This window comes from Thamnophis elegans, chromosome 4, assembly GCF_009769535.1.
Source record: "Thamnophis elegans isolate rThaEle1 chromosome 4, rThaEle1.pri, whole genome shotgun sequence".
Lineage (NCBI taxonomy): Eukaryota > Metazoa > Chordata > Lepidosauria > Squamata > Colubridae > Thamnophis > Thamnophis elegans.
The window spans coordinates 87,282,851-87,301,156 of NC_045544.1; the positions used below are offsets into that span (position 1 = coordinate 87,282,851).

At 38.0% G+C, this 18,306-nt stretch overlaps 1 protein-coding gene across 1 annotated transcript in view; it reads left to right on the forward strand.

Annotated features, from left to right (window-relative positions):
* Positions 1-365: 365 nt before the first annotated feature.
* The window catches only part of DUSP10 (dual specificity phosphatase 10), a 35,955-nt gene continuing 18,014 nt past the window's right edge, over positions 366-18,306 (forward strand). Inside the window, exons 1-2 of the mRNA XM_032215649.1 lie at positions 366-652; positions 3,269-4,109. Coding sequence (XP_032071540.1) covers positions 3,311-4,109 — 799 coding nt within the window. The 5' untranslated portion in view covers positions 366-652; positions 3,269-3,310. The remainder of the gene's footprint in view (positions 653-3,268; positions 4,110-18,306) is intronic.

Sequence of the window (18,306 nt, forward strand, 5' to 3'; positions counted from 1 at the left end):
TGAAAGAGTGGGAGAGAGGTAGATCTTAAAGGGAGAGTAGTGGACACGAGGAAGTAGTGGTGGACCTCCTGTAAGCGTAAAACAACCGTAAAGGAAAAGGAGGAGAGGGGCGAATCAGCCAGCCAAGCCACTTGAAGGAAAAGTAGTTTAAATGGCGCGATTGACAATTCTGCGCAGGAAAGGGTTAACCACATCCTCCTGGTAAAGTTTACATGTAAATAGGGAGCAGCTGCTACTGCTCCTCTCCGGCTGAGGCTGGCCCACTGGAGCTTTTGATTGGCCTTCGATGACATCACTCGCTGCGCAGGTTATAACACAGAAAGCCCGAAGCGACTGCGACCAAACCACCCCTTAAGAGATGAGAGGGCAGTCACCGACTCCGCCCACTTACTCATTCGCTCCCAATCATTGGCATCTCCGCGAGAGGCGGAAAACAAGCCTCCGGGAGAGAACGCCTATTGGGTGAAGGCCCCGTCTATCTCTTCTACCGCCTCGGCCCCTTTTCGAACCTTACATTTACTCGGTAGCAAAAGAGAAAGTAAGTATGTTGCAGCTGGAGATCAATGAAGCTAAGTGAATGGGGGCTTGATGCGTATAAATCGATCGCCACAGCCGCGCGTCAGGTGCTGGAGAATAGCCATTCATTTATGAAGTAAGTAGATGACTTTCTTTCCTTAGGAGAGAGGAGCCGTGTCTGCGTGTTTATGTACATAACTGAGAAGCTTCGAAAAGTGTTTTTTTCCTCCCTTTTAAAGACAGAAGACGGGGATAGGGATAGAGAGAGGGAGAGAGAGGGGGGAGAGAGGGAGAGAGGGAGAAAGAGAGAGAGTTTGGGTCGATAAAAGTGAGAGCGCTGCCTCTCTTCCTACCCCCCCCCGCCTATCCCCTGTCGTCGTTTGTGCGTTTCTCTCTCTAGCGGATGTTCACCGAATGAGTCGGACGAAAGCGAGCTGTTCTCGTTTGGGATTGCTGCAGTATCGTGGGGAGGGGGGAGAGATCGGGATGCATAAGAGGCATCCAGCTTCACAGCATCTCTGGCATATATCCCCGGAGGGGACGTCTTCTCTTTCCTGGGACCTGTGGAACTATGGATGAGCCCGAGGAGTAGTAGTAGTAGTAGAAGTAGTTGTTGTTGTTATTGTTGGCTGCGATTTTCTTCAATCGCAACCCTGACTTCGCGGTTTGGCTGGAACTACAAACTGCCTCTGCTGCAGAGACGCAGATCTTCCCGAATAGCTTTGCAACGGGAGAAAGAATTATCTTTGGCCTCCCAAAGAGATGTTCTTTTCAGATGTTTTTAAAAACCCTCTCACATTCCACACCTGACTCGGTTATAAAAGTTATAAAAGCTCCTGGGTTTTTAAATTTTATTTTATAAAGTCCTGTTTGTCTTTCTGTGTGTCCCTTCTCTCTCCCTCCCCCCTTCCCGTGCCTTTGCTGCCTCATTTCTTGAAGTGCCTGAGGTGCACATTTGCGCGCACCGAGATTTGTGCTTCAATAAAGGAGGAGGGAGAGAAAAAGAGGGTTAAAAAGCTGCTTCTGTATATTTCAGATTTCTTGCCTCTGCGTAGCGTTCTTGGGCTGCTTCTTTCCGCCCAGATGACAGATTATTTTGTCCTTTTTTGCGGCAGCGATTTAAATTCATCCTGCAAATACTCCCTCCCCTCTGTAGAGAGAAGAACATTACTTACCCTGACTGCTGTCTTAGGATGGGGGCCGTGCTAAGGGAAGGACAGTCGTGCTGCTGGTGGAGAGGATGCTATGATTTTAGAAGACCAATACGGAAGAATTATTCCCCCCCCCTTTTTAAAAGACCTTCTTAAATAGGGTTTAAAATCATTTTTGAGGTACAGTCCTTTGGAGCAGATGAGGACAATTGTCCTTACTTTTTGTTTGATCCTGGGCAAGCTTACTCTACACTTCAGTTCTATTGACTTAAGTGGGAATTGGTGACCCATAAGTATGCTTAGGTTTTCAAGTTCCGGAGACTCCGAAGGTGATGCAGTAACCTTTAAAAAATCGGTGACATTTTTGACCCCTTTCAATTAGACTGAGCCAGGTGCCAATGTAATTGGTCACTCCAGCAGTGCTCTAAAGCTAATATAAGATGAACTTTCAAAGTAATGGGAAGGCTTAGTTTTTTTTTTTTCTATTAAGAGAAATATTTTCATGTGTTCAGCAGTAATCAGAAGAGTTTGGGTACCTTGAGGCTTGGATGTTCCAGAGCTGTCATTAAATGATTGCATTAGCATCTGAATAAAGAACAGTTCCAAAATAGCAGTTCCACTCATAAGAGATACATGACACCTTCCCATTTTTTTTAAAAAAAATCCTCTTTCATTTCAATGATTGTTTTCATTGCTAGACAATGTATTTATGCATCCTCTGTTCTTCCTTGGCAATTTTGGAAATGTCTCCTTAAAGAAAAGTTGCAACATTTTCTTCCATGCTCAGATTTATTTTTCCTGCTTTCTGCAGATGTGATCTTCATATTGATAGTTTTTGACTCTTTCATTAATAGATTATGTAGAAGAAAGCCTTTGTGTAACCTTTCTCTCCTTTTAGAGCAGAGACAGCAACGTTTTCTTGTAGGAATTGTCTGCTACATGCTCCACAGATACTGTGGTAGATTGTCTACTAAAGTAAGACATGTTTGGTTAATTTATTTGCCAAACCTCTATTTTTTTGCTCTTTAACATGGTTACATAGATTATCCAATTAAAATAACATGATAAACAAAAAAACTTTGATTTTTCATTTTTTTCTAATGAATATGAGAGCAAGAAGCTATCATGCTGGGTTAGTTTCAAGAAAAAAATGTATCCAGTAACTCCATTGGTGTCTGGTACTTACTATTTACTCTCAGACAAATGCATTCATATTACCCTCAATGTTTAACTGTGAGATAAAGGGGATATTCTGTAGCAAATGCCACCCTTGTGCCCAAATGACCCTAGTATGAAGTCCTAATTTGCAAGGAATTACACTCTGTCACTTCCGCAGTTCCATAGAGGTTGGGCTGAAGGATTTTCTGATTCATTTACACTCCTGCTTCTAAATTAGCTAAACAGTAACACATCTTCAGTTTTCTAATTTTTCTTTGCTAATTGATTGCTACTGCTAATGGGTTTTTTCTTTGTGCTTTTACCAATTCCAAACAGGTTTTGGAATGATCATTGTTAAGGGAGACTCCCATACAAGTCTAAGAATGAAAGCTTGCCCATCAACAGATAACTTACCTTTTCTCCTTTTCTTTTGTTTTTAACAGAGAGAGCTTGAGTTCCTTTGACTTCCCATTCTCAGCCTCCTCATGCCTCCATCTCCACTAGACGACAGGGTTGTAGTGGCACTCTCCAGGCCTGTAAGACCTCAGGATCTCAATCTTTGCTTAGATTCTAGCTACCTTGAATCTGCTTCCTCTGCCAGTGAAAACCCTGTGAGTCTCCTCAGCACCGCTGTTGTGTCCATCAAGGCTGCTAATCTGACGTATATGCCCTCATCCAACGGCTCTGCCCGCTCCTTGAGTTGTGGATGCAGCAGTGCCAGTTGCTGCACTGTGGCAACGTACGACAAGGACAATCAGGCCCAAACCCAAGCCAGCACCAGCAGCATCTCTGCCAGCATAGGAACCTTGACGACTTGCTCAGCAAACCAAATGGTCAACAACAATGAGAACTCTGGCCCTTTGAGTCCATCCAGTGTTGTGGGGAGCCCAGTCTCAGGTCCAACAAAGCAACTGGCAAGCATCAAAATCATCCATCCCAATGACCTGGCAAAAAAGATGACCAAATGCAACAAAAGCCACCAAGGCCCAGTCATCATTGATTGCCGGCCTTTCATGGAGTATAACAAAAGCCACATCCAAGGGGCTGTTCATATCAACTGCTCCGATAAGATTAGTAGGAGAAGGCTTCAGCAGGGCAAGATCACTGTCTTGGACTTGATCTCTTGCAGAGAAGGCAAGGACTCCTTTAAAAGAATCTTTTCCAAAGAAATAGTTGTTTATGATGAAAATACTAATGAGCCAAGCAGAGTAATGCCTTCACAGCCATTGCACATAGTGCTGGAGTCTCTCAAGAGGGAAGGCAAGGAACCACTGGTTCTCAAAGGTATGTATAGCTGCTAATCTGCTTTTCTCTCCTCTGGATTCAATTCAGGATCTGAGCCAAGTTAAATATGACTGGGTTAGCCATTCCTACACACACGTACTGTTCCTTACTTTCTTTTAAATAAGAGTTATGTTTAAAAAGATCAACCAATCCAGAAATCTTCTAGAGTTTCTGTGTTTCATGGGAAGGGAAAATACAAACCATATAAAACTTATTTAATAGTAGTTTTCTGTGGTAGTGTTAATAGAAAGGACCATGAGCAGGATTCCATCTAAAGATCTCAAAGTACAGCTGTTTTGTTATTTCTGGATCTCCCTGTTGCTGGGAAGAGGAACTTTTGCACATGGCAGGAACAAAGGAGGAAGTTCAGGCCACTCATACTTCCCTTTGGGGCAATTTTTCCTCCTGGCTTCTGAAGGACTCATAGCATGGTTACTGGTCTAAAATAGTTTATTTTTTAACACTCTAATGTACTTTATTAAACCAGGGATTTAATGGCCTGGCATTCAAAATATATATAAATACATATAAATCCCTTACAGTTTAGTGATGTATATGCATTCCTCAAAATGATTTGAAATAAATACTTCAGACTGGAAATAAGTGCAGTTCATATCTTCTATTTATTAAAGTAGCCCAACTTTTTTCAGACCATGAACAACAACAAAAATACTGCTACTTTAAGAGTTGCATTAATTAGTTGGTTTTTTTAAACATACTGGCTCTTTTTTCTCAGATTTAGGCAGAAGCCTGAAAAAAAGAGAGCTAATAATAGCAGAGAGATGTTGCATTTATTTGAGGTCTGTGTGCACTGTACTATGTGTGTTTTTGTATACATACATACACAGGATGATTGGTTATTGACTCAGTTATGTAATAGAAAATATCTGCTGATTAGTTACTTCCATACTTATTAACTAAAAGCATAATTTTAAAAAAGTTGTATTGCTTGTTATATAACATATCTTACAGTAGCATAATACAATGCTAAGACCTCCAATATAAAATATTGGAGAATTGTACTTTATCATCATTATATCCTTTTTGTCATAAGCAATCAGAGTAGTTTCTAGACAAAAATAAAACTACAAAATATAAATCCGTCCCAAACAATATTATTAAAATTGTGTGATATTATATCTGATTGTTTCAATAATTTATTCACAATATTTATAACTTGCAACATGATAGATAAGTGTTCTTAAGAAAGTCTTTGCAAAATTTATACATCATTCATATTTTGAAATCTGATTTGAAGAAGCTTGACTTGGGAGTAATAAGGATTTCAAAAGTCTGTCTCTCGGGCTTCCACTCTTAAGTAATTACATAGGCAGAGTTGCACATAGAATCTTCAAAGCACATAGAAAGAAATGGTAGGAAATTGTGAATTACCTCTTATAGGCTGATTTGGACTAGCTAGGTCTAAGGCAGCTGCGCAACTTTGAAGTCAAACTGCAGTTTATTAGCATATTGTCATGGTTTATTGTAAATGTATTCACTTGAAAAAATACTTTTAATGAGGCAAGTTCTTCGACAGGTTGCCTTCAGACTACATCAGTTATAGTGAAGTCATTCTAAAATTAATGGGATTTACAATCTCCAAACAAATGACTATCAGAATTGTGAAATTCAGCATTTTTAATGAAATGCAGTAAACCTTCAAATAACTTAAGCAGCTTTGAAGCAGGATATTAAAGTAGAAGTTGTCCTTTGCATTATGATGAATCTTCCAAAGGCTAAAAGAAAGAAAACAAACTATGTTGTATATAAAATATAAAAAAGAAAGTAATTGTTAGCTGAAGTTTCCTAATTCACTAATGAGGAATGGCATGCTCTAAGTATGCAAAGTTTCTAATTAAACTCCATAGTAAATTGTCTTTTTGACTGAAAGACAATTTTTTTTTTTAATCAGAAAGTATGTTTTTAATATGTTGTGCCATAACACTGGGGAATTGAGATTGCAAATTCTACAGGAATTTGCTTTCCTTGAGAAACTGTATTGATAGAGGGTAATTTGAATTATCCTCCTGGAAGTTTAGAGAAAGGTTCCCGTAGTTCTCAAGATTTTTAATGCTGTCTGCCAGTGATGGGATTCAATTTTTTTTACTATTGGTTCTGTGAGCATGGCTTGATGGGCATGGTATGACTTGGTAGGCATGGCTTGGTAGGCGTAGCAAGGGAAGGATACTGTAAAATCTCCATTTCCACCCCACTCCAGGGGAAGATTACTGCAAAATCCCCATTCCTCCCAATCAGCTGGGCTCGGGAGGCAGTCAATAGATGGGGGCGGGGCCAGTCAGAGATAGTATTTACCGGTTCTCCGAACTACTCAAAATTTCCACTACCGGTTCTCCAGAACTGGTCAGAACCTCCTGAATACCACCTCTGAACTGAACCTACCATAACTAGATTCAGTTTCTCTGCCTCTGACCTCAAGATTTTCAATGCTGTCTGCCAGGGTTCTGATAAGGCAGATATCTTCTAACAAATATTGTTTTGGGGAACTTATCTAGCAAAACAGTTGTATTCCAATGGGAGGCAACTCTTTTAGTTACCACAAGTAAAATCCAATCCTGCTATTAGATCTTGCGGATTTCTCATGAGTTTACTACCGGTATATGGAAAACTACACAGCAGCATAATTCATGCAAAATATTGATTATTTCACCATTTTAATTGTGTGATTCTGCCAATAAAGGCTGCATAATGGTCATATGCATTTCATTTTCCTATTACTAAGGAAATGAATAGTTTTCCTTTTATTTTTTGCCCCTACAGAACTGGTTCCACGAGGAGGCCTTTAGGAAAGCACCTTGACTAAGCCCTGTGCACCTTGGCCAGTGGAAGATTATGCTCGTGCCTTTGTAAATAGAGCATCCCTTTGTAAACACGCATACAATTGTGGTATATTTGGGAACCATGGCTGTGATTTTACAAACAATTATATTCTAAGATTTCCACTGGTGTCAATGAACATCACTTTGTAGATGAAATGGAAAGAAAACACCTAAATATACTATGTAGTACTGTGTTTTGATGCCAAAGACTACTCTATTTCTGTGTGCTTAGGACCTTTACAATAATATTTGTGGCTAGGTTGTTTTTTTCAGTTTAGGAAGTGAACTCAAATTATTTTTAGGCAAAAAAATTAAACATCCCCCATCATTCCTGCTAATTTTCTGTTATAAACCTGCAGAGATTTACAAGCAGATCTCACTCTGTTTCCTTGTGTACAGAAATTATTTGCTAGCCTGACTTCTGAAGTGGGAGGTATTCACTAAAAGGCTTTATGGAAAATCCAGTTTAAAAATGGCTTTTACTGTGATTCATAGATTCAAACTGGGATGGACTCCCTTGTCTCCATTGGAAGGAAGGTAGCTAGTCTTTGACACGTCTTCAAACATTAATTCATCTTAAAATGGCTACGGCAAGGATTTTATATTCTCTTAAATTGGTATTTTTTTAATACAAGCTTTAAGAGAATTGATTGGGAAAAGGTTATGTGGTGTTGCAGAATAGTCAAGATGGCCACAATCCCTAGATAGTAGCCATCTCTGTATGAGCACAGGACTTCAAAGTCCTTCTACTACCTCTAGATGCTCCTGGAATGGTGAGAAAGGAAAAAGACTAACACTTTGCTGCTGTGTATCTGAGGACAGCATGGCCAAAAGTCACTTCCCCTAAACCTGGTGCCTTCCAGAGATCCCATAGTTCTCAAACATACTAACTAAGAATTTTGGAGACTGGAGTCAAAAGCAGTCAGAAAACATTAGGATGGGGAAGTCTTATCTGTAGATACAGATTGTAATCAAGAGAAAGGCACTTGGTCTTATTCAAGAATTAATTTGGGGATCTGCATAAGGGACCAAAGATTAAGGAATGTTAACATTGGTTCTTGCATTTACATATTTTTAAAACCATTTCCACTTTGAAAAAAAGGAATATAGAAAAAAAGGAACATGAAAACAGTGATTACTCCCTAAAAAGCAAATGGAGCTTATGGATTCATAATTGTGTTAGTCATAATTATTAAAACCTCATTAAATATAGTAAACTTTGAATTATTTTTATATGGAACATAAAAACCTTACTGCTGATATGCTCTTTTAATTGACAAATAATTATGACATTTTGGTAATTGGTAAAAACCTATGATTCAAACTCCGCTCTTGGTGCTTTCATGGGTCTGTATTTGCAATTTTATTGGCAATGGTAAACAAATCATTTATTGTTGCCTTCTGAGAAGTTATTCAACTTTTCAGTCGATCCCACAGTTCTGGTATTCCCAGGTGGTAGCCTATCCAGGTTACAATCCCAATCTTTCTTAGCTTCTATTTATTCCATTTCAGGGCATGGTTTCTTATTCTTGAATAATTTTGAAATCCATGAATAGTAAAAGGAAATTATAATACTTTTAAACAGACAATGTTCCATATATTCAGTCCCGATTTTTAGAAGACTGAAGTTGAGTTTACTGTGATTTCTTGGTGTGTGCATGTTTTTTGTATGAAGTCTGACAGAGAATCAGGAGTCTAAATCTTTAGAAGTAAGGACACATTGAAAAGCTAAAACACTGAAGCTTCCCAACCCCTGATTTGAGGTAAAAAGCATTGTCACATCATATCCTAGTAAAACACTGCTACGTTTGTATTCTGAAGCTGGGAATCTAAAATTAGCAAAAACATAAATCTAAAGATGCTTTAGAAAAGAGAGATTATCCCCCCCCCCCCATACACACACTCCTTTTCCAATTGCTGGTTGAATCCTTTTTGAAATTTAATGATGACAGGAAAAATACAAGCAGGAAAAAGAATGTTCCTAATTTCTCTGTATGCTGATGTCCTTTTAAAAAAAAATCTCAATTTGAAAAAATAGCAAGAGAAAGCCTTGTTTGGAAGTGGGATTTGGACCACAGATGCATATTATCACAAGGCTGTGCTTCGGCCTCTGTGCTTGCAGTGTGGTTGGAGAGGTGTTTGTTATTCAATTTCACTTGTCAGATGGAATTTTTTCCATCATGCTTCAGTAGCTCTTAATGCCCTGCGTGTGATGCCATTTTTGTTTTTAGATATTGAACTAAAACTGAAGTTGGGCTATGGAGCTGTTCTGCTTTTTATGTTGAGTGAGACTCTTTCTTGACTGCAATCCAGTCATAATTTATGGCTGGCCCATCTGATCTTCCTGGTTTATGTTTGTAAACATTGGTTGCTAACTGCCCTGTCCAAGTTTGTCTCCGCTCCCTCCCTCCTTGCCTAGGACCATGTTCTCCATGTTTGGTGCTGCCTGTCATGCAGACTGCGCTGTTGCCATTTCAGTGGTTCAGTGTCACACAGAGGAGAAACTGATCAGAGAGACTCTACTGGCCTCCCCCCTGCCTTCCCCCACCTCTCCTGATTAAGTTACAGGCTTAATTTACAGCTCTGCCTGGTGACCTCGATCAAGTATATTTTCACTCTTCTAGACGTCTGGTGCATTTTGTGGATTTTTTCTGTGTGTGTTTCAGTATAAATAAATGCTTGAGCCATATAGAAAGCCAGAATGTTATTAATAATATTAAAAATTTACCTACTGGAATGTACAGATAAAAACTTATTTAATTATATGAGCAGCGGTCCTATCCTATCTTTACTATATGAATTTTAGATGTTTATATTCTGTTTCTCCTATTTCTCTGAGCACAGTGTTTCTGTAGTATATAAACCTATGCTACTAGGGTGACATAAACTGATTGTCCCCAACCTGAGGATCTCCAGATGTGTTGGATCTTCCAAAATTGTGGGTTTTATGACCATTTTTTTCACCAGTTGCAGCTTGGTAATTGTAGTATTGTTCTATTATTATGCAACTCTGCTGAATAACTCCTAGTTCCTTCATAAAGCAGAAGTAATCTATCTTGATTACTAACTTACCTGTAGCATTGACAAATGACCTAGAGAGATGATTGGAATACAGACTAATGTTTTCCATATGCTATGTTGGCTATGGATTATGAATTGGGGGTTCAACACATTGGATTGATAGTGTCTAACTAATAATTACAGATGTTCTTATATTGTACTAAATTGATCTCTTTAAGTTGATATGTGCAAATGAACCAATGGTATGATGTAGTAGTTTGAACCTTTGACTAGGAACTTAATTTCCAGATCCAGCCTTGAAAGCTCAATGGGTTAGTTACTGACTCTGTTTCCCTGTGTTTGTTTGGATCAGCAAAGGACAGTGTGTTCTGGGAATATAAAAAGGGAAGAATTAATCCACACCTACATTTAACCCTTTAAAAACTTAGTCATGGACACTTAAATTAACTCAATTCAGTGTTATATTGAAGAATACCTACACATCAAGCTATGTAAGCCATTTTGTGCTCTAGTTGATTTGCAGAAGAATTGGTTTCAAGCCTTGGCAAAGAAGAATGCGTGTCCCAAAACAAAGACTTCAATACACAAGCCAAGGACTCAGTGTTGAAGCCTTTGTATGGGACATGACGCTTAGGACTTCCTATAAAAGGTAATAACAGATTGTTTCTTCCCCAGATGGTACTTTATCTTTTATAGGAAGTCCTAAGTGTGCCACTGACAATAGATATGTCCTTATTAGTGGACAGATGGATTGGATAGTATTGTGGCCACTATTAGTCTAGTCTACTTTATGGAATGTTATTCTAATAAATTTAGAGAAAATAATACTTAAAGGTTTGGCCCTGGGGGGCAGATGTAATCCAAACCCAATGAATAAATATAATAGTCGTTCCAATCATTGGTACTGATAATTCCAAAGTGTTATCTACATACTACATCATATCCATTAACAGTTAATAAAGAAATGTTTAACTTCAGTACATATCTCTCTATTTGAGATTTGACTGACTGGTAAGTAACACAAGCATATATAGCAACAGAAGAAATATGATAATTGAGAGTATCCCAACTAACTAGCTGTAATTTTAGTTTGATTTCATGTAGTTGTTATTTTGTTTGGTAGTGTGGTGTAGTTTTAGAGCTCCTCCTCTTTCATTTTTAGGAACCAATGGTACATCATGGGACTTTTTGAACCCAGAGAAAAAAGTTTGTTTAGTGGTTTTCTTAGTTAGAATATCATGTTTTCTTCCTACAGTTCTGTATAGAGAACTGCTTATGTGTGCTATTTGTAACATGACAGCATATTTATTCTAGCAGAACTTGCTTTCTCAACAATTTTCTGAGTTTTGTCAACTCTGAAGTGACTATTTCTGATCTTACCAAACATCGGTTGTTGACTGAGATGAAGAACACACAAGCTTTCAAGATCATACTAGTTTAAAAACCAAGTGCTATTTCACTGAAACTCAGTCATAATAGAATAATGCTGTGTTGAAACCTCTTTTGCAATTTCTTCACAATTTTCTTGCTTTGCAACAGATGGTTCTGTTTTTCTACTAATCTAGACTGTTTAAGATTTTCTTTCAGTTTTCTCTGGTTGATACATCTGAGTTGAATGTTGGTGTTCCCATCACCCCACAATCTTCCTGGCTTCCCAGTCATTCCAACTTGAAGAAACCCCTTGAAAATTTTCTCTTTGATTTTGTTGTAATGTGGTGATTCAGGCACCAGTAGATTAATAGATCATTGATTAACAATTGAATGCAGCAGCTACTGTGTAATTAAGAATGTGCAAGAAGAATACTGTACTCTACCACTAAGAATTTCTCTTCTTGGAAAGAAACATTCCAGAATGAATTCTCTTTCATCCTATTGAATGAGTACTGGTAGGAAAAGACTATGGAATCATGTTTCTGCATGACATATGAACATATTTGCTAGTTTTTTAAGTATGGCAAGTGATTGGAATGGGCTGTGTACTTCCATCTCTCGCCAGTGCAAGTCTTGCCAAAATTTTTGTTAGTGATGATTGAATGCTAGATCTTTATCATGGGTGATGCTAACTGGGCCTCCACTAGTAATTGGAATTTGAGAGAGTTTGATCAGTATTGTTAAGAATTTGTAATTTTGCCAATGTAATGCCAAAATATGCTGAAACAATATAGGAGTATTTGAACCGGAAGAGGGAAGTATAAAATTAAAAGCAATTATGTGGTGAACGCCACAAGAGACAAATGATTCTAGCAGGAGAATTAGGCAGCCTGCATCAATACTTTTGGTATGGCAAGGGACAGTAACATTTTAAAAAAGCACAAAGTTTTTTAGCCCATTTCTGAAAAACACAAGGGTTTCAGCGAGAAAGTTGGTGAGTAATTAGATGAAGTGTTGATTTAAGGCAAAGGAATTAACTACAATGAGAATGACTGGAAAGCCAGAGTGAATACAGGAACAGCTTACTTCTGTTTCCTATGCAGTATAACCAACTAATTGGAAAACCTTGTTGGTAATAGCCAGGTTTAGTAACTAAATCTTAAAACATATCTCAGGTAAATGTTCTCTTATCTTACAGTCTTATGGGACTGGAATGACCACAATTCTTAATTAATCACAAGGATTTTTTTAAAAATTATACTCCCAGCACTTCCGAAAGATATACTGTTTTGGTAAAAGCATGCTCTGAATTGTATTGTAACCCTCAGGAAAGATCATCTAATGTGAGACATACCCTACCCCTTTTTGAATAGGATAATACAGGTTGAACATTTACCCTCATGTGGAGTGTTATCAGTTATCTGTTGGTAGTTACTTTTTACTTAAGGGATCAGGGTACCTTTATTTTTATGCAAGCATTTAAGGAATGTTTATTGCCAGAACTCAGATGGTAATTTATTGTGTGATGGTGACATACCCTACCAGGATTTTCTATCCTGCATTCATCTTATTGAAATTAATGTTTAATTATTTTTTCATTTTATATGGCTGCAGTTTAGAAAGTGTTATTAAAACATGCATTCATGCTATTTTCTTTCTAAGCTCTTACTGTTACTTGATAGCTTGACATGTATTCTGATTAGTGATACAAAGGGCAGTAGCTTGTTGAGAGGGAAATACTGTGGGTTTTTCTTTCTTGGGTAAACATAATTTGTTTTGTCTGTAGTGGCAGAGTTATTATTTAGCATTATCATGTGCCTCATTGGTTCACTATCTAAACAGAATTCTTGCTTTTATTTTGTGCTTATTATGGGAAAATAGAGGATTTAGGGCAGGTTTGATCAGCTAGCCTGATGCTCCTGTTGTGGTAGGTGATATATTTTCGTCTTAAGAATGCTGATTTGAAAGTTCTTGTTTTTTTATCTATCCAAACAGAAATTGAATATGTTTGCACAGCTGACTGTTGGATGAAATTAAAAGATAATGTATTGATTCTTAAATTATATCATTGTGTTCCTTGAATTGACTCCATTTGATTTCAGAACAGCTGTAGCTTTGTTCAGATATTTCTACTTCTACATTTTCCATTGCATTGGGGGTCGGACATCATCCACCCATCATGGAAAATTAATTTGAGAAATTGCATCTCGGTTCTAACATCACTGTACATTGTAATTTTTTGAACAGGCATAAACATTGCTAAAAAGCCCAAAGGGAGTGAAGTTGTCAACTTTAGCAAAGGAGCCGTATTTACATTTCATTAAAAGTTCAATATGTTAGAAGTTCCAGATTGCTAAATACATCCAAGGGGCTTCTTGTTCTGCCCCTTTTCCAAATTTCTGAATGTTGCCCTTTGTGTTGTCTTAATGCTTGCATAATCCCCCACATGACAAGCACCAGCTGCTGATTTTTTTCCTGAACCACGGCTGCAATGAAGGGCAAACAGTGTTGAATTAGATACCAATACAGTGCTGGCTGGAAGAAGAAACAAATCAGCGATAAAAGCTCCAAATGGCTGTATTAATATTTCACACAAGTCACTTTCTATGTATGTTCCTGCTGACTAAATCTGGGCAAAATGATAGAGTGCCTTTAGCTGGAGCTAAAATAAAATGTGTGCATAAATTAATGAATTGCCTTGTGAGTGAATTCTCTGTCACTCTTTATAAAAGCAGTTGAAACTTTTCTGTATTATAAAACCATATGATATTTATTGGATTGCAATTATTTTCTCCCTTTCTCCAAGAATTAGAAAAGAACATTCTTATTGAATGTTAAAAGCTGGGAAGGAAAACAGTATGAAATTTGCATCAGTTAAACTCTTGGATGCTCCAGTTATAGAAAGAAACTCATCCATGATGTTGAAAGTCTCTGAAAGAAGGATTCAAATGATGCAAATATTCCAATGCTTCCTGCTATGTCTTTCCTAGCCCAAATGAAGGAGCATCATTTTGGGAAATTAGGTGGGAAGGGGGCCTTCAGAAATTAGTGGGTGGGGAACAGTGGTGGGATTCAATTTTTTTTTAAGACTGGTTCTGTGGGCATGGCTTGGTGGGTGTGGTATGGCTTGGTGGGCATGGCAGGGGAAGGATACAGTAAAGTCTCCATTCCCTCCCCACTTCAGGGGAATGTTATTGCAAAATCCCCATTTCCACCCAATCAGCTGGGACTTGGGAGGCAGAGAATAGATGGGGGCAGGGGCAGTCAGAGGTGGTATTTACTGGTTCTCCAAATCATTCAAAATTTCTGCTACCGGTTCTTCAGAACTGGTCAGAACCTGCTGAATACTACCTCTGGTGGAAAAGAGTAAAGTCAGAGGGCTGCTGATTCTAGGTAGAATTTACTTGCCTCATTACAGTAGCTCACAAAGTGAGCTTACGTATATAGTTTGATACTCATATATTTGATTTTACCTAATGCTCAACTCAGTGGTAGCATCTAGCTGGGTTTGGCTGATCTCCAAAAGCTAAGCAAGGTAACATCAATGGGAGACCACTATAGCATGCGCTGGATGCAGAGCAGTTGGGGAAAAAAAGAAACAGAAAATGGTATTGGCAAATAATGTCTCTGTGGTTGCCAAAAAACCAGGAACTGAGCTTGAGTCAAAGGAGAGTTGATTTGTAAGAGTAAGATCTAAGCAGATTGGAGAGAATAATAGACTGAGATCCAGCTGAAGTTAAAACAGGAAAGAATCTGGGACTGCTGGAGTATTGCTTTCATACCTTGCTGGCTACTAAATTGTTGGTCACTGAAGAAATAAGATTCCAGACTATATAGATTGGAGAATCAATCTGGGATTTGTCAATGTGTTGGTTCTCAAGTCCCTTTAGATGTAAATAGGTTTTAGGGTACTTTTGTTATTATTGGTTCAAGTACATCTATGCTATGCAAAGCTTCCTGGGGAAAAATGGGTTTGAGAAGAACTTTGAAGACTATAAGTCAGGGATCTCCAACCTGGTCTGTGGACCAGCACTGGGCCGCATGCCAGAATCCGGGCCATCTGAAGCCCCATCCAATGGATGCAGGCAGCACGTGAAACCACACTACCTCCGGTCTGCAGAAAAACCTCTCTCCACAGAATTGGTCTCTGGTGCCCAAAAGGTTGGAGGCCCTTCCTGCAAGGAGTTTCAGTATGTAAAGGAACTTGGAGGCATTGACAGGTTATAATATAACCGTTGATTGTGTGGATAATGAATTCCTGGAGTCTGTCAAATTGGGTAAGGGTAAAGATAGTTTAAAGAGTTAAGCAAAGTTCAATTTAATATTACATAACTTGAAAAAATGGGAGGAAGTCCCAAGCTGCTCTTTGGAAAAAAAGTCACATTTTAAAAAATTGCATATATTTTTTCCACCTGATCATAATTACATTCCATTTGGCTGGATTTTGGTCCTGAGTGATTGAATGGATTGAGGCAACTGTTGTTTGAATTAGAATATTTTTTTTCTTTCAAAAAATAAACAGCACAAGAGATGCCTCTAGTTTTACAATTTCATATTATTTCTGTTTGCAGTATTTCCACAGGTATGATCTATCCAAATATTTTTTTCCCTCCTGAACAGCTACTCTCTCACTCTCTCCATATTCCCACTGCTAATACTTTGAAAACTCAAGGGCATGCCCTGTTAGATTAATTGCTTAAGTATGAGCATAAAATTTGCAAGTGCTGACTTCAAATACAGTGTCCTTTGTATGTGGTCAGAAGGTAATCCAATCCTAAAATTGTTGTGGCTAATGTGAACCATCCAATATAACTGCCAGCTCATATATAGCCAACTGATATAAAAAAAAGTTGAAAACAGAAAGCAGGTGAATAATGTCTGGTATGGAGATCTGTAAAATCTTTTATACAAGAAGATTGAAAGCTTTCTCTGCAAAATACTTCATCTGAATTCTATGAAGGGATTTTGCATTTTCTTCAAATAGTTTTAAAAACACTACTTTAGATAAAAGTTTCTCAAATTACATTAGGTGGTTGGCCATGTTTAGTAAGGCTGGATTATCAAACAGTCTAAGAAAATTCTGATTTAAGATCTGTGATTATATGGTGCTGCCTTCAAGGTCACATTTCAAATTCTGAGTAATATCAAGATTGCAATCATAAAATTACTTTGCAGTGTCATAAAGATTAATAGCTCAGAACTTTCTTCATTCTAATAGTATTTTGTTTAATTTGGTGCTAGAATTTTTAGCTAATACAGATGACTGTCTTCATTACAATTGAGTATTTTTACTTCTTTTTCCCCATCACCTAGAATGATGCATTTGCTTATTGATATTTAAAAAGAGATGGTTTTAATTGCTGTTTCTTATACAATGTTACAAACTCCCATCCATAGTTCTTCAGGCACATTATCTACCAGATCTAATATGCTAAATATATTCAGCATTGCCACTTTTTATTCATAAGTAATGTGATTCATACCTCTAAGATCTGGCTCCACATTCATAGCATTCTGCAATTTTTACCAGTTAGTAAAAAATAAAAGGAAATGCATTATGAGGTGGATTTAAAGAAAAGATCCTTCATTCAACACCATCATAATTTCAAATGGTTGCTGAAAGAACAGTTGTAAGTTGAGGACTATTTATATATACAACTTAGTATTACTATGTGGTATACATTCCTGTATGTATGTATATGTGTATATATATCTTTCTTACATTTAGATAGATAGATAGATAGATAGATAGATAGATAGATAGATAGATAGACAGACAGACAGACAGACAGACAGACAGACGGACGGACAGACAGATAATATACAGGTAATCCCCATTTAGTGACCACAATTAGAACCAGAAATTAAAGAAAGAAGTTGCTAAGTGAAATATCTTGATTTTATTATCTTACTTCAGCTTTCTCTTGCCTTACAGAAGTGCAAAGATAATAAATGTGAGGACTGGTCACAGTGTTACTCTTTCCACACCATTGTGAATTGCTAAACAAGGCAGTCACTAAAGGGCTGCTTTGTAGAACATTCCCTGATTATTAGGAATTTATTAATTTTGCTTTTGTCCATTTTCTCAGTTCCTCAGCTTTAAATTTGTTTTGTTTCTGCACAGTACACAAATACTGCTCACCCCAGCTCAATTTTAAGAGGCATGTGTCTTCATGTTTTGACTAAGGTCTGGATGAGAATGTGGATGCTTTTGATCTTAGTTATATTCAAAATCCATTGCTTCCTGGCTTTGACAATGGGAACTTTTTTTCACTTCTCCCAGGATGTAATGGAAAGTAGAAGGATCGGACTGGTATCCTTACCAGCTCAGTGGCATTCAGGGAGGTTGAGAAACTGAGTATAGTAGTTTGGATCATTTCCTTGTCCTGAATTTACTTCTATTTTATTTCCAATTTTTAACAGCTGCCTGTTGCTCAAGGGTCAGCCATTAGCTACTTCAAGAATCAGAAAGGGCTGCAATTCAATTTAGATTGCTCATGAACTAATTTAGGATGTAGCTTCTTTATAAATTGGCTTCTACAGGTAATAAGTATATGCGGGATAAAAGGAGAATGATCTTGCATATTTATAGAATGCTCAGGATTTAGTTATTGTACAGTAGTACAAATGAGTCAGGGACATGGTGGTTCAGCGGCTAACACACTGAGCTTGTTTATCAGAAAGGTTGGCAGTTCGGCGGTTTGAATCCCTAGTGCCGCATAATGGAGTGAGTTCCCGTTACTTGTCCCAGCTTCTGCCAACCTAGCAGTTCGAAAGCATGTAAAAATGCAAGTAGAAAAATAGGGATCACTCCCAAGATAACAGTGTTCCGTGCGCCTTTGATGTTTAGTCATGCTGGCCACATGACCACAGAGACATCTTCGGACAGCGCTGGCTCTTTGGCTTTGAAACGGAGACGAGCACCGCCTCCTAGGGTTGGTAATGACTAGCTCATATGTATGAGGGGA